The 17,619-nt window shown below is 38.4% G+C and overlaps 1 protein-coding gene and 1 non-coding gene across 12 annotated transcripts in view; both read left to right on the plus strand.

Annotated features, from left to right (window-relative positions):
- DIS3L2 (DIS3 like 3'-5' exoribonuclease 2) overlaps nt 1-17,619 on the plus strand; it is a 346,373-nt gene that overhangs the window by 156,283 nt on the left and 172,471 nt on the right. For all 11 annotated transcript variants that reach the window (XR_005378821.1, XR_005378822.1, XM_038574186.1 and 8 more), the window contains one exon: nt 1,785-2,032. Coding sequence is in view for 9 of the 11 variants with exons in the window: in XM_038574186.1 (XP_038430114.1) it covers nt 1,785-2,032 (248 nt within the window). In the remaining 2 variants the exon portion in view is untranslated. The remainder of the gene's footprint in view (nt 1-1,784; nt 2,033-17,619) is intronic.
- On the plus strand, nt 10,513-10,647 carry LOC119866006. Its single transcript, XR_005378951.1, has one exon. It is a non-coding gene; the product is annotated as a U4 spliceosomal RNA (small nuclear RNA).

Below are 17,619 nucleotides of genomic sequence, written 5' to 3' on the forward strand. Positions count from 1 at the left end.
TGTGTTTGAGGTTGGAGAATAGCAGTGGCTGAACTGTCCCAGAATTGAGGATTTTTTAGGGTGGGTGTGGTGGAAGGCCAACAGAGGTGAGGCATTTGATGATGGAGGTGAGAAGACTAGAAGCAATGGAACATGATGTCCCTTGGAGGTAGGAAAGGATTCAAGCATTAGATATAGCAAACAGACACAGAGAGCAGGCTGAGGTCAAGGCACTAGTAATCTTAATGTGGTGAAGAAGCCATGGAGCGGGGCACAGGAGAGTAAGGGAGCTGGATGACAGGTTAGTCTGAGATGATAAGATTTGGACCAGACCCAGAAGATGCTGAGAGGTAACCATGAGGATGAGTTGCTGAAATGGAATGGAAGTGAAGGCCACCAGCATTGAAGGGATACTAGGACTATAAGGGCAAAATATTGGCTGAGTCATTCGCCTGGAGATGTAAGCCAGGTACTGTAGAGCAGCTAGGAGGTCCATGGATGACAGTAACAAAAAAGGGATAGCCTGAACCATGGAAGGACACAGACCCATGCATGAGGCAAGAAGAGTAAATGGTCTGAATGTGACCATATAGCACAGGAAAACATGGATGTCTCATTCAGGGGCTGTGTATGAAGAAGGAGCAGTCTCTGTGCAAAGGGCCTGGGATAGACAAGCACATGTGAGGACAAGATCAAGGATTCCTGACAGAGGAGACAGCAGCTTGTTCAAAACAGAGTGGTGTTTTTCAAAGAAGAAGGAAGAGTTAGGAGAACATAGAGCCTATCATGGGACTGAGATTTGATGAGAGGACAGGTGTCCAATGGAGCAGCAGCCAGGTGCCTCTGGGGCAGAGGAGAGGCATGCTGACTGGTTGGAGATTCTTGGATTCTTGCTAGACAGGCTGAAGCCCCACATGGAGTCAGACATGAACAAGAGTGGTAGCCAGCTCACCAGCAGTCTAAGCCTTGGCTCAGGGGTCAGAGTGGAATGCTGGCAAGTAATTCCAGGGAAGAGACCAAAGTGCAGATGGTCTGCAGTGGGAAAAGGAAACAGTTCAGAAAGGACTTTCCAGGGTGAGTTAGGGGATTCACTTTCTTCAGGAATGCTTCTCTTTTGGTAGAGGTAGTATGTCCTTGTAGTGGTGTGGTGGCCTGAATCTTTGCCTGGTGAAATGAAAGAGTGGATTTAATGTTGGAAAGAAGGAAGGTGAAAAGGTTTCCAGCCTTTTTGTTTTTGGTTTTTGAGAGGGGGAGACAGAATCTTAGGCAGGCTCCACGCCCAGCTCAGAGCCTGCCATGGGGCTGGATCTCATAACCCTGAGATCGTGACCTGAGCTGAAATCAAGGGTCAGGTGCCTAACTGACTGAGTCACCCAGGCACCCTGGTTTCCAGGTTTTAAAGGCATAATAAAGACCAATTCCTTATTTATTTTTAATAACATTTTTAAAAAGCAACTACTATGTTGTTCATGTCAGAAAAATGTAATGCAGAGCAAATTCTTAGGACCATACATCCCTGCTGGAGTCTTAGATACATCCTTAAGACATAGGTCTTGGTTATATAGGCACTTTCATCTGATTCATCCATGTATTGCATGGTTTTCTCTGCATAAATATGCTCCCTGGATACTTAAGTTGTTACAACTTAAATATGTGTTTAGTCACAGAGCATCATGAGAGGCACTTCATTGGGACCTAGACAAACTGCTGGGCTCAGCTAGTTGACTAGATAATATCTTGCTGACTTCTTCTGTTATTCAGTCCTATAGGTAAACAACTTTTGACTATATCTTTGGTGTTTTCAGGTGGTTTACATCTCGGAGAAAAAACATTCCCGAGCAGCAACTGGCTTTCTCAAACTCTTGGCTGATAAGAACAGTGAACTGTTTAGGAAATATGCCCTGTTTTCTCCCTCGGACCACCGAGTGCCTAGAATTTATGTGCCTCTCAAGGACTGTCCCCAGGATTTTGTGACTCGGCCTAAAGATTATGCCAACACACTCTTCATCTGCCGCATCGTGGACTGGAAGGAGGACAGCAATTTTGCCCTGGGGTAGGTGATCTTTAGTAAGAAAAACCACAGAGCCTTGTCAGAACTCAGTTTAGGTGGCCTTTTGGTAAACTCTTTTATGTATTTTAGTTATTATTTCTTTATTTAAAACATGAGTACTTGGCATATTTGGGTCATGGTTTTTCGGAAATTGCTATTATCTACCACCTGGACTGGTCACCTGTGGGTTCCTTGAATCGCCAGGCAGTCACCTTTTTTTGTTTGTTTTTGGTTTGGGGCATAAAACAAGCAAACAAGCACATCCTGAGTCTCTACTTATTTCCCATTATGTCATGAACCCTGTTTGTAGTTATGAACTGCAAAGAATTTGTTGTATCAAACAATCAGACTCCTCCTTTCAGATGCTAGTGTTAAAATATGCAAAATTCCAGGCATTTCAGGGGACCCCAGTCTTCCATGCTTTAAAATACAAATATGAGGCAGCACGGTGGAGACAGCTGAGTGGTGGAGGTCAACAGGTTAGGGGTGCCTGGGGCCCCCTTGCAGACCAGCTGGTGTTGCAAAAAGCAGGTTCTTGATCTAGAGGAGGAGGATTTGTGGCCTGAGCTGCTAGATAGTGGCAAGATTGAGATTTGTGTCTCTGACTGATGCCAACCAGACTATCCTGGATCAATTCTCCACTATGCCTGTTCCCATGCTGCGGTGGAGCAACAATGTCTGCTTTCAAGTCACGCACGTGTTCTCCAACATCGAGACGGGCATCTGCTTTGTGTCTTTCAAACGCTGAGGCCAGGACATGCAGTTCTGGGCTGGTCTCTATGGAGCCTGTGTGACCAATTGCAGTGTGGTTGTGTGGGCCCAGCCATCTTAGTTGAGGGCTGTCCTTGCAAAACACCTTGACTGGTGCCTTCCAGGACCTGGGACCACTGGCCAGGACTTCTCATTAACCAAGGGCATGTACCTCCCTGGCATCCTGGGTACTCCAGGATCCATTCAAGGGTCCTGCTGGGCCCCCTCTTCAGGATCTGGAAACTACTAAGAAAGAAAGTTCTTTCTTCAGAGCTACCCACTGCTGTTTTGGGGCAGTCCTTCCCCTGTCGGTGAACACAGAGGAGTGCTGGTCTTACAGAGGGCTCTCGGTCCTCCCTTCGAAGACCCTCTGCCCTGTCTCCTCTCCATCCTGCTCTCAGGGGCTTTACCAATCCCTTTAGAGAAGGCCTCTCCTCTCTGAAGCAGAATCCCATCCTTATGGCTAGGACAGTTCCAGCCACCTTGGGTAGCAAACTTAACCTCTTGTAGCTTCAAGACTGGGACCAGGTTTCCCATCTGAAAGTCCACCAGCTCAAAAAATGTTTGGAGATTTTCAAGGATCAACCTGTGATTGTATGGTGCATAAAATTATTTTTTATTTTGAATTTTTTCACAAACATTGAGAGAATAATATATCAGCAACAACTATCTGCCAATCATATGTAATAAATTTATAATTTGGCCAAAAAATATAAATATGAAAGTATATTTTAATGATATGCTTTTTTGGTATCGATCCTTCAGAGGTTTTACTTCAGGTGTAAATTAAATTACCTGACTGGAAGTAGGAAGGGGTACCATGTTTTTATGGAAGCTGTCAGAAACCAGTCTAACTTAAATATAGATTATGGAGTCATAGAGCATCATGGATAACCACTTCATGTTGATCTGAAGGAACTGCTGAATGTAGCTGTTTGATCAAAAGCTGTACATGTTTTTTTACAAAACATTCTTACAATTGTATCCATTTTGAAAGAAGAACAATAGTAAGTTTTAGCTATATCTTTAGCCCTTTAATATGGATGACGTCTGGTTTATGCATCTCACAAAATGAAAATAAAGGTGTACAAGCAAAAAAATAAATAAAAGTGTACAAGCTATACAAGCAAAAAAATAAATAAATAAAGGTGTACAAGCTAGAAAAGTTTGTTCTGACACTTAGTTTTAAGCCAGTTTGGTGACTTGCTTGCTGGCCATCTGACTTGTACAGGATGGGCCCTTCTGGGAATGTCCTGTAGTTATAAGTACCAACACTAACTGGATGGCCACAGTGTACTGCTTTTATCTGATTTGTTCTATACTTAAGCCTCTTATGACTAGCAAAGTAAGCCAAATCAATTCTGTGTGTGACACCTCGTGCCATTTAAGAAATACTGTCCTGTGCCACTTTTTCAGTGACGTGAAGATCAGTGTGATTTATATGATCTCAGAGCCACTCAGGAACAATTCTACTTTTTTGTGCTCAAGTGGAGTGATTGCAATATCATAATTTTTAAGCCTAACTTGTTATCCAAAAGTGATGTCAACCCCTTGAGTCCTAAATAGTCTTCCTCTGAGGCTTGCCAGTTTCTCACCATCAAGTCCAAAGGCCTGATAATGGCTATGCCACCTGGCCCCTATTGGTTGGGCCTGCCACGCTCTATTTGGCAGTGAAAAGGGAAGAGTTTCACATCAAAGCAGGAAATCCAGCCTTGTCTTTTATCTGCCTGTCTTATCCCATTGTGTATACTTGATTGGACTACTTCCTTAGCTATCAAATTGTAAGGGTGTAGTCAAGAAATCTTCATGATGTGAGCTTCTCTTATTGCTGGAATGGTCTTACAGGTTCCTTTTTCACAGCTGAGCCATTATGTCATCAAGAACTCTTTCCTTGTGGGTAAATTACCGTGACAGTTGAAAAAGGAGTCAAACCTTTGAAGCAGCAGGGATGTTTGCAAGAAAGAACATTTGAAAAGAGTAGCCACATATTAATCATGTACTCCTCAAAATAAAAATATTTGAAGATCCTTATCCTGGGATGGAAAACACAACTAAGTTTTTCTCTACTTTCTTAGTGTTAAGACAGTAAAAGCTGTCATTTATGGAAATATGCCTTTTAAGATCTTAGTGAAGAAGAGAAAATTTATCTGGAGAAAGAAAGAAAATGTGGTAGGTGCTCATGATGAAGTTCTCAGATGGTGTCTCTCTCCTGAGGGGTGCGGACTGCAGCTGTTGGGCCTGGTGGTGGTCGCCTTGCCATTTGTCCTGGCTGTCGGTTACTGATCATTAGGCCCCAAGGTCACTGTTTCCCGATCAGAACATGCCAGGACTGCCTGGGCCCCCTCTCTCATCTTTGCTGGGTTTGGACCAGGAGTTTGAAGGTGGTGCTTGCTGTGGGTATGAGTGTTTGTGGCTAGCTTCCCCAGAAACTCTGCCCAAAAGCTGAGGTTAGCCAAAGTGGCTTCCTTTTGATTTTCTTCCCTGCCCCTGCACTCTGCTCTTAAAAATTTTCAAACTTCTTCTGTCTTTGTAATTGCTACTATTTATTCAAGTCCAAGGTCATTTACTCCTTCTATAGTTAAATTCAGTTCATGAGACAGGCATTGATCAACTATGTGTAAGTTGCTCTGCCATTTGGTGTGAGAAATACAAAGGTAAACAAGGTATGGTTTCTTTATTCAAAGAAATTATAGCCTAACCCAGAAGGACTTATATATAAACATAGGATTCATTTGATTCTAAGAAATGGAAGCCTAGTTGAGCTAATTTAAATAAAAGTAGAAATTAATATAATAAACTGGTGGTTCGAGATGCCTGGATGGCTCAGTGGTTGAGCATCTACCTTTGGCTTAGGGCATGATCCCGGGGTCCTGGGTTCGAGTCCTGCATCAGACTCCCCATGGGAGCCTGCTTCTCCCTCTGCCTATGCCTCTGCCTTTCTCTGTGTGTCTCTCATGAATAAATAAGTAAAATCTTAAAAAAATATAAATAAATAAAAATAAACTGGTGGTTCTCCTAAAACCCAGGGCAGGAAATGGATGGGGATCTCAGAACTAACAAGGTGGCAAAAGAATTGCAGCTTCTCTCTTAGCGATCCTGATAAGCCAGCTACCACATGCTATCTTTTCCATACCCTTTCTGCACATGAGCTGTATTATTTTGCATTCTCTACACAGCAGCCATCTTCCTGCTCAAAAGTATACATGATCCCCAAATTAGCACTGCCAGTCCTCTGCAGGTCACACACTGAAGTCTGGGTCACGATACAGTTATTTCTAGGGTAGAAAATCTTACTGTTCTAGCTTGAGACAGTTATTTGTCCTGATCAATAGTTTTAACCAGAGGTAGTAGTCCAGGGTCGCATGGCCCACTGCCCAGGGGGCAGGAACTGTGGGACTTGAGCCTCTGGGAATGAGTGTGGATAAAGCAGACAGATTGAATGGCCTGTCTCTTTAGCTGTAGCTTTAGTGTGAAACAGAATATTGTAAATTCTGCCATTGGAATAAAGTAGTTTTCTGGAAGTTTAGAGGACATGGGCAAAGGGAGAAATCTGGGATTGTTTCTGGGAGAACAGAAGCCTCTTTGCTGAAAGATCACTCTGATTGAGTCCAGAGAGAACAGGAGAGGATGGAACTGAAAGCAGGCAGTCCTAACAGGCTATTGTGTTAACATGGGGGTGGGGGTGGGGAGAACCGGAAATAGATGAACTGTAGTGAAGGCTGCAAAAGGAATGAAAAGATTCAGGGCGGGGGTGGGGGGGGGTAGGGGAGGTGGGGGGAGATGAGGAAGGTGAGTTCTCCTAGACCCATTGGAAATTGTCCGATTGGAGAAGGACAGAACCTTGGGTGAACGCGCAGGTGTCTGACTTGAGTGTTGGGGAGATGACAATGGCATTTAAACCCGGTGCACTGTGAGCAGTCTCCCTGGCTCCTGCTCTTCCCTTCTCTTATGCCTCATTGTTTCCCAAGCTGACTGTGTGTGTTGGTAGTTCCAGACGTTTGCACACTACACTTGCTTTCCCAGCAGTGGATTTCTCCTCTCTCTGCTGTTCGTTTAGTGAAAAACTCAACTTACTTGCTTACTTAGTTTCTTACTTTATTTATTTATTGAAAAACTCAACTTTAAACATAACTCCTTTGTCTACTTGAAAAATGTTCCCCGAGTTCTCTCTCATGGGTGCTCCCATAATTTGTAATAATACTACCGTTATTGTAGCTCTGGCTCGTTTGTATTGTATTGCTTATACAAGGTATTTACTTGGACATGAGTTCTTTTAGGACAAGGACTCTCAGTGAAAGTTGCCTGGCTGGTTAGGAGGCCATCAACGTTGGTGCCCCCTTCTGTGTAAGCATTGCTTCTCTGGCCTTAGTGGCACTGTGGTGCCTCCCGTTAAGGGGAGACCAAAGACTATTATAGGACCGGAGACCTTTGGGTATTAGAAAGTTATTTTTCATCTTGTTCTTAGAGCTATCACGAGAGATCTCAGTTCAGCCTTGGTTACCGCCATACATCATATCTGCCACATATGCCTGCATGAATCTTAGTCCTGTAATGCTAGCAAAAACCAAGGTGATCAGTTCTTAGTGAACCCTTGCTGGCTTGTAGGGATCACTGCTGTTTGTTATACATCACAACATATTTAGTACTTTTCCTTTTAGTATGAGACTCTTGTCCAGGATACTTAAAAAGCCACATTGGCTTCCTCGCTGGAATGATTTGTAATTATGTAATCAGATTTACAGTTTTAAGAGCTTCCCAACCCTCTTAAATCATCTTTCCCTTTAGAAACTCTTACAGTAGAATTCAGGTTTATATTTTTTCAGGCTTTTGTGAAATCTACTGTGCTAAAATGTAGAGTTTATAGTTACAGCCTTTCCTTCCAGAATCTCATGAGCATGGAGATATCATGGTCACTTTCTCCAAGATTTATCATAGTTTCTTCTTGAATATTTAAGGATAAATCTTAAAGAAAATGGAAAAGCTTTATAGGATCTACCATAAGGAACATGATAGTGTTTCTTGGTAACACTCTAGACTAACTGAAGATATATAATGTGAATTGACCTAGAGCAAATAGATATATTTATATTATTTGCTCTAGCAAACTTTGGTAGCTTTAAGGGATGGGGAGAAGGAAAAATAAATAGGTCAGTGCAGGTAGAGCAGGATTGAGAAATTTGGGGTTGAATATGGGATTGTCTAGGCTTACTGGGAAGCCATTGAAATGAGGACTAGAGAAAGGGTCACAGTACTGCTCATTTTAATGAGCAAAGGACAGCAGCTTCTATTGGAGAGAGTGACTGGGTGAGATGAAGGGTGGGGGAAGTTCTGATTGATGAGGAATGTGGTAGAGGAGGACATGGTTGGGGGGAGGGGAGCCTGTCATCTCTTCTGGTATTGTTATCTCCCAGCTTTGACTGTCAAGTTCCAGTTATCAGGCAATTAGAAATATTTTTTGACCATTAGAAGCAAATACTATACTTTTACCACTCCATTCAGTTTTGATAGATACTGAATTTCTTATGAAGTAGCTATGAATTGGGGAGGTGATCTTTAAATTGTATTAAATTATTTTTAGTAGGAAAATGAGATAATAATGAGGTTGGTAGAAAAAAACAGGAGAAATTAGTTTCATTAATGCATAGCCTACAAGATTAGCAAATTCAAAAATAGCTCTATCCAGTCTTTTCCTCTATGCAAAAGGAGTAATTTCACCTTATTAAGAGTATGTTCCTTATCTGAAGGCTCCTCTTCTGAAGAAGAGGCTGAATTATATAATCCTCTGGCTTGAAACTTAGACATTTAAGTCCTTCTCAGGACTTAAATATGGCTTTAGCTGGCTATTAAAAGTAGCAAATCAGGCTGAGGAGGGGGCTCTGTTTTTGTGACTGTTGGGCTCCACCTGGTGGCCTCTAAGATCAGCTTTGGGAAAAGCTACATCTTCAACTTTGAGAGCATTCTGGTCAAAGCAGAGCAAAAGTAAAAGGGATGGAGGAGAATGGTCCTGAGCCAGGCTTTGGTTACCAAACCGTTCTTTCCCTTACTGTAGCAACACTTCTGCCATGGTTGTCATCTTCATCCACAGCTTCTAGGGCGTCTCCTTGAAAATGCTATCTTGAAAAGTATGAGAGCACCATCAGCCTTCTCTTAACACTCCTTAAATGGTTTCATCCTCCTCTTTGCTCCCTTCACATCTACATTTGGCGTTTCTGTGTCAATCTTCAGGGCCTTCCCTAAAATTGTGTAGTATTGTTGAGCCGTTTTTCTTCCTTTTTTTTTAATTTAAATTCAGTTAGCCAACATATAGTGCATCATTAGTTTCAGATGTAGTTTTCAGTAATTCATCAATTATGTATAATACCCAGTGCTCATCACATCACATGCCCTAGAGCCTTTTTTCTTTTCCACATTCTGCTGTTTTCACTGATCTTCCCACTTTTCCTGAAGTTCCCGTTCCTTACTTGCTGCTTTCTGCTGAGTCATGATAATGAGGCAGAAAAAGGGAAAATAACATGTTCCGTCCTCCTCATTATAGAAAATAATAAATAACATGTACATCCAAAGATGTGTTGTACTTGCCACACTTTTTCTTTACCTGTGTTGTTATGCGGCTTTTGGGTTCCAGGTGTTGTTGATGTTTGATTGCCCTCCACTTGCAGGTTTTCAAGGATCTGCTACCATTGTACCTGTTTGAATGCTGTTTCCAGCATGGACCAGTATGCCTGAGAGTGTTTACTTGAGTGATAATCATTACAGGAATGTATGTCTGTCCTCCTGCGTATAGCCTAGTTTTAAGGCTAAAACTTTATAAGAGACTATGTGGTGGAGACAGGAGGATGGATGATTTAGAACACTAAAGTTGACCGTTAAGTGTTCTTATTTTCTTTTTTTTTTAATATTTTTTAAATTTTTATTTATTTATGATAGTCACACAGAGAGAGAGAGAGAGGCAGAGACATAGGCAGAGGGAGAAGCAGGCTCCATGCACCGGGAGCCCGACATGGGATTCGATCCCGGGTCTCCAGGATCGCGCCCTGGGCCAAAGGCGGGCGCTAAACCGCTGCGCCACCCAGGGATCCCTGTTCTTATTTTCTTTAAGGTAAAGAGGCTGATTGGCGGGGACTTGCTTGCTTAATTTCTTATATCTATAGCTTATCCTTCCCCTTAGTAAGTTTTTCACTTGTACATGACCCAGACCTAATGCTTATTTGTATAAAATATTCATACACACACATACACACACACACACACACACACACACACACACACAACCCCCACCGATGAACTACAGGAAACTAGGAATGTTGTTTCAGCATTATCCCCATGGATTCTATAGTAGGACCCAGTTGTAACATCATTGATTGTGAATGGGAATGGTATTTGTGGAGGAACTCTGGTGAGTGAGAAATATTGAAGTGGTAATCATTATAAATCATTCTAATGAGGACAGCTCTCTATCTCAAAATGATTTATTGTATTATCAAAATTAGAAAAAATTAATTTTTTGAAATACATACATATTATACATTTACTAATAAAATTATTTAAAACTTGTACCACTAGAAGTAAAAAAAAGCTTCTAGAATTTCACTCCCAGAAATAATTGCTATTAAGGGTTTGGTGTATATTTTCTAAAACATTGTTTTAAAAATACTTGTTAACACTCATTGCAAAGTATGTTTCACAGATAAAGTATACATGTAGCACTTACATAATTTTTGAATTCTAATATTAGCTTTGCTCAGTGGCAGTATCGTAGCCAATGAGGTTTATCCGAGGCGCAATTATTGCTAATTGAATTCTAATATTAAAACCAATCCACAAACTGACTACCCAGATTAAGAAATATATCACATTATTGTTGAAGAGCCCTATGTTCCTCTCTATCCTAACCACTAGTTTTTTTCTCCAAGAGGTAACCACTTTCTCAAACATGCTAATCACAATATGCTTTTATTTATACTTGACCCATATTTATTATCCCTAAAAGTATTAGTTTAGCTTGTTTCTCAACCTTACAAAAAAAATCCATGCTACATATATTCTTCTGTAAACTTGCTTTTTTCGTTTAACACTGTTTCTAAAATATATTCATAGATTTCATTCATTTTAATTCATAATATTTCTATTTCCTGAAATATACCACAATTTATTTATCTAGCATTGGATATTTGGGTTGAATCCAGGTTTTTCTATTAGAAATAATGCTCCAATGAACATTTAAGTGCTTACTAACTAAAGTTTCTCTAGATTCTACTCAAGAGTAAAGTTGTTACATCATGTATATGTGCATGTTAAGCTTTATAGCCAAACCATTTCCAAAGTGGTTGTGCCCATTTTTAATCCTACTAGTAGTATGTAAGAGTTTCTGTTGCTTCACATTTTTATCAACCCTGGATAGAGTTAGACTCTTCCATTTTTGCCATTCAGGTGATATCTTATGATCTTAATTTATATTTTCCCAATTACTAATGAGATTGAGCATCTTTTTATATTTATGGTTATTTTCTCTTCTAGGAAATATCTTCTTATCTTTTACATTATTTTCACAGTTAAATTTTTGTTTAGATAAATTTTCAGAAATTGCAAAATGATACAGAGGTTCCTATATACATTTAACCAGCTTCTCTTTATCTTAACATTTCACACTACCATAGAATATTTATGAAAACAAAGAAATTAGCCTTGGTATGATACTATTAAAATATAGAACTTATTCAGATCTTATAACTGTTTCCACTAACATCCTTATTCTGTCTGAGAAATTGGCCCAGAGTCCTATATTGCAGTTAGTTGTCATGTTGCTGTAGTTATTCCAGTTTGTGATAATTTGTCAGCCTTGTCTTTCATGACCTTGACACCTCTGAGGAGTACTGGTCAGTGATTTTGTAGAATATTTCTCAATTTGGGTTTGTCTAACCTTTTCTCATGATTAGACTGAGATTAGGCATTATTGGGAAGGATATCATCAGAGGGGCAATGGGTGTCATATCAGGGAGTTCATGTATTACTGGTGATGTTAACCTTGATCACTTGGCTAAGAAAGTACCTACCAGAATTTCTAACTTACTGTTTTTCCCTTGTAATTATTAGACTTTGGGAAAGATTTTTTTGGGACTATGCAATTATTCTGTTTCTCTTTAAACTTTCACCAACTCATTTTAGCATTCATTTTTTATTGGGCTGTTATTTGATTTTTTGGAGTTAAGTATTCTAGAAACTAATCTTTTTAGCAGTTACTGGTAGGGAAAATATCTTCTCTGCAGTTTATGCCTTATTTTTTCATGTTACTAATGTTAATTTCTGAAGAACAGGCATTTTAAGTTGCATTTTCTAACTTTTTGATGGTGGTGTATAGAATTATTATAAACTTTTGTATATTAGTCCTGTATCCAGCCATCTTGCTAAATCTCCTTATTAATTTTAATATTTTGGACATAGTTTTCTTTGGATTTTCTGTGCAGATATTCACATCATTGGTAAGTAATGACAAGTTTGTTTCTTTCATTCTAATCCCTATAACTTTTATTTCTTTTTATTTTCCCAAACTTGCAATTGAAGAAGATATTTTCCATAGTAATAAGTCATGAAAGTTCAATTTTAAATGAAAGCAATTTTTTCCTGATATTTTTGAAGTGCTAATATTAATAACTTTGCTAATGTGACATGTAGTTATTAAAGGACTCTAGATACCTAAATACATGTCTTTGAGTTTTATTTGTTTTTACTATCTTCAGTTTTCTTAGTTTTCCTTTGGAGTTTTAAGAAGGAATAGTATGCCCTTTTTCCAGGCTCAAAAGCATTAATTCATTTATTCACTAAACTATCGTGTTTTGGACACCTAGGATGAACAAGTCTCAATATAAGATACAGAAATAATGTTTAGTCTCTTTAGGATGATCTTCTTTATCTGTTGGTAAAGAAGAGACATACGTAAAGCACTATGGCACAGCTAGAAAGTGGCAGGTGCCAGATAGGAGATAGAACCAAACGCCAGTGATAGCACTGAAGAGAGAGATCTATTCTGGAGGACAGGGTGGCTTTCTGGCCTTGCTGCTGTATTTCATGAAGGTGAAATCAACATGGTTTATGTTTTGTGGACCTACTTCACCATGGAAACTGTAAAGGGAATGCCATTAATATAGAAATATGTTGCTTAAGGAAGGAGCTACTTATAGTATTTTTATGCTCTAGAGCCAATAGTATAGTACCTTGTCAATATGGAGTGAGTACCTGCAAGATATATGATGTGAACAGTCCTGAGATTTTATTTTTGGTAGTAAGAGTGTTACATTTTCTGTGGCAAAGTGAAGGACAGAAAAGAGAAGTTTACTTCTCATGGAAGATACTTTAAAGTATTTTATATTAGTTAGGATGCTATTTTATATTAGGAAGATATTTTAAAGTATTTTATATTAGGATGCTTCCAAGTGATGGAAAACCCTGACCCAAAGTGATTTAAATAATAAGGGAATATATTATTTTACATAAGTGGGAATCCAGAGGTTGTGCAAGCTCCAGGGCTCAGTGACTTGATGATGTTATCAGTTTGCCCTTTGCCATCTTCAGTGATCTAGTAGTAGATTCTCCGTGTTAGTGAAGACAGCTGCCAGGATGGTCAGACTACATGCTCTCTTGATCAATCCAGCAAGGAAGGGGAAAATCCTGTCCACACAACCATGATACTGATCACAGTCTCCAGGGGAATCATACCCTGATTTTATTACAGTAATGAAGATCTGCCTTTGGAGCTGAAAATAAGATGAGTCCCCCATGTGAAAAAGATGAGGTTTCTGTTAGAAAGGAGAAAGATGGGGAATAAATGTTGGGTGGGCAACCAGTACTGTGCATCACAGGTTTTTATTAGATTATAGTAAATGTTTCTATATTTTTAATTAAAAATATTGTAATATTAAAAGAAGTCTAAAAAAATGAGAAAACTCATAATCCTTCTTCTCTAAAATAATTAATGCCAGTTTTAGCTATTCCCTTCAGTCTTTTCATAAGTGGTTTTACACTGTTAAACTATACTATACCTTTGTACATTTTGTTTTATGCCAGACATTTTTATGCTACATTTTCAAAATTATTTTTCTAAAATGCATAATAAACAATTGAACAAAAATGCCATGATTTAGTTTATCCTTTACCTGTTATCGAAATCTAGATTCCTTATTTTACTCTTTTGATTCAGTTTTTTAAAAATAAACTTTACTTTTAGAACAGTTTTAGATTTACAGAAAAATTGTTAAAATAGTACAGAGAGTTCTTATGTATCCCTGGACCTAATTCCCCTATTATTAACATATTAGTATGGTACATTTGTTGCAATTAATGAACCGATGCTGACAACATTGTGAACTGAGGTCCATACTTTTATTCAGAAATCCTTGATTTTTAAAAATTGAATGTCCTTTTTCTGTTCCAGGATACCTATACATTTAGTTGTTGTCATGTCTCCTTAGGATCCTCTTGGCTATGAGTTTCAAAGTTATTTTTGACGGACATATTTTAATACAGAGTTAGCTGAAGTATGATTTTTAAGAGAATCCGTTAGACATTTTGATGCAACATTAAATGATAGTTGTCCAAAAGCAGCTGTAGCTGTCTTTATAAGACAATGACGAAAAAACAGAAACTACTTAGAAAGCTGTAATATTTGAACCATAGCTATGAAAGGGAAAGTTATTTTCAGTATTTAAGTAAAACTTACACCAAAATTTTAAAATGCAATCAAACCCTTTTGTAAGACAGATATTGTAGTAGACTTTGCTTTTGTTTAGAACCCGGAATATTCTGATTTTTGGGGTGATGGCAGAATTTATGAGTAAATAGCGTAAGTCTTTCTGGGGCATCTAAGGCCCAAATGCATGAGCTCTTTCAGCATGCTGACCTGTTAGATTTTTATCTTCTGCAGGCTGTCCAGGCTATGCTGCTCTCAATTATATCTCCAGTGAAAATCTATAATAAATTTATTTAAATAAGGTACTTGAGAAATGTTCTCTGGAACTTAGTAAAATAAATGCTAATTACTGCTAATAGAAACTTGGAGTCATTGATAACATTTGGAAGCCATAACCAAAATATAATTTTGTCTCTATGAGCCATATTGTAATTTTAGTAAACAAATCAAGATTCTTTGGATTCAGAATATAGCCTAGAGAAAAATTTTGCCAGAACGCAAAGCACTAATAAAATTAAAGACAATTTTTTTTCATTAAATTTCAGTAAAGGTACGATGACTGATATGACTTTGTTCAGACAATTAATATTAGGTCCATCTTTACCTGCTTACTTTTGTTCTCCTTCCTTTTCACCTTCCCTCCCCAACAGAGGTGGATTCAGTACTCAGCACTAGTCTTCTTTTCAGAGAGATTTCTCCATCTCTTGGTAGGCCACAGTTCTTCATCTAGTAGTTTTTCAGAAAAGGTTTATGAAAACTATGTTCCTTGAGTTCTTGCATTTAGAAATCTTCATCTTCAAAATCCAGTAGCATCACTAGAATATGTTTCAGTCATGATTTTCTGTATTACATTTCCTGAGATATGGCATATATGCCCTTTCTGTGTGTAAAATTTCTCTTATTTCAGAAAAGTTGTCTTAATAATATCTTCGAAATGTTTTCTATTCCATATATCTAGTTCCTTCCTTCAGGAATACTAGTTATGCCAATGTTGGATCTCGTTCTTTGGGCTTTCATATCTGTCTGTTTTCTCTGTAAGCTCTTCACAATTCTTTGTACTTTTCAATTTCATTTTTCTCACTTCTCTCAAAGCTGTATCTTGATGAACCTTATTTTTTTCAGTCAGTTCATTAGTTACCCTCCTATATGACCTTTGTTTTTGTAGTGGTTTTCTTTTTTTCTTTTTTTTTTTTTAATTTTCTAGGTCTGAAGCACTAATTTTTAATTTCCTTTTGTGATTTTTTTTTTATTATGCACTTGCATCTTCACTTTGAGTGGTGACATATTCTTGGGAATATCTTTGATCAAGATAGTAATTTCTGTGGCCACATACTTACAGAGTATGTTTTATCCTTCTGCCATTTCTTTTCCTTGTTTCTTTCTTCTTTGTTAAATAGAATGCCTGGGATGTCACCTTCCATCTTTAAATAATGAGGTCTTCCCAGATTTTAGTATTATATTTTAAAAGTTAGGTATTATAAAATGCCTTTTGTTCAAATGTTTAGGCCCTTTTCCACTTTGGGGGTAAGATAATCCTTTTTGGCCATTCTAATGTCACCAGGTAAAAGTAGGGTGGCTAGTGTGTTTTAAGTCTACCTTACGAAGACTGTTACTGATGCTATCACCACATAGAAAAATGTTTATTTTCCTGCTAGTTTCATTCTCCAATCATGATGACCTGACTAGAACACTTGCAGATGGTATATGATCTCTTCATGATCTACATCATTGTTTATACTTCTCCCAGAAACTATGTATGCTGATTTTATATAATTAATTATTTTGGGGATCCCTGGGTGGCTCAGCAGTTTATCGCCTACCTTTGGCCCAGGGCGCGATCCTGGAGTCCCGGGATCGAGTCCCACATCGGGCTCCCGGCATGGAGCCTGCCTCTCCCTCCTCCTGTGTCTCTGCCTCTCTCTCTCTCTATGTCTATCATAAATAAATAAATCTTTAAAAAAATTAATTATTTTATGTGATATTTTAATACCATAGGGTAGAGTCATGTGAAATTGTGTCTTGCAGGTAAAAAAATGGTCACATATATTGGCATTCATGTCTCAACATAATCTACGATTAATCTCTCTATATTATTACTGGCCATTCTTGAATCTTTTTCTTCTGAATTATCCCTCAGCTGTCTTGAATTGCAAATATGTTTTTTTTTTCCAGGAAATGGAAGGATGTTCCTGTTCTTTACTCATTTGTTGAGAGTCTTGATCATGAATGGATGTTGAATTTTGTCCAATGTATTTCTGCATCTATCAAAATGATTGCATGTTTTTCTCATCATTTGCTAATATAATGAATTATATTGGTTGATTTTTGAATGTTGGACCAGATTTTTAAATCTTTAGTTGGTCATGACGTATTCTCCTTTTTATGTACAATTGACCCTTGAGCAATGCAGGAGTAGCAGCAATGACTTCTTGTACAGTTGAAAATCTGTTTGTAACTTTCAACTCCCCCAGAATTTTACTACTTAATAGTCTCTATCGATTGGAAGCCTTACCAATAACATAGTCAGTTAACACGTACTTTGTATGTTACATGTATTATGTACTCTATTCCTATAATAAAATAAGTTAGAGAAAAGAAGATGTTCTTAAGAAAATAAGGAAGGGAAAATACATTTATATTACTATACTGTATTTATTTTTAAAAATCTGCATATTAGTGGACTGACACAGTTCAACCCCATATTGTTCAAGGGTGAGTTATATGTATTAATATTTCATAAGAATTTTAAGAATGAGGGATATTGGGATGCCTGGGTGGCTCAGTGGTTAAAGTGTCCACCTTTGGCCCAGGGCATGATCCTGGAGCCCTGGGATTGAGTCCCATATCAGGCTCCCTGCAATGGTGCCTGCTTCTCCCTCTGCCTGTGTCTGTGCCTCTCTCTCTGTCTCTCATGAATAAATAAATAAAATCTTTTAAGAAAAAAAAGAATGAAGGATATTGATCTCATGAATCCTTTGTCTGATTTTGGTATCAAGATAGTTCTGGCTTCATGAGACCAGTTGGAAAGTGTTCCATCCTCTTCTGAAAGAGTTTGTATATAATTGGTATTAATTCTTTTCTTAAAATACTTGGTGGTATTTACCAGTGAAGCTATCTGAGCCTGGAGTTTTCTTTGTGGGAGGGTTTTAAAGTATGA

The sequence above is a fragment of the Canis lupus genome, chromosome 25 (genome assembly GCF_011100685.1).
Source record: "Canis lupus familiaris isolate Mischka breed German Shepherd chromosome 25, alternate assembly UU_Cfam_GSD_1.0, whole genome shotgun sequence".
Taxonomy (NCBI): domain Eukaryota; kingdom Metazoa; phylum Chordata; class Mammalia; order Carnivora; family Canidae; genus Canis; species Canis lupus.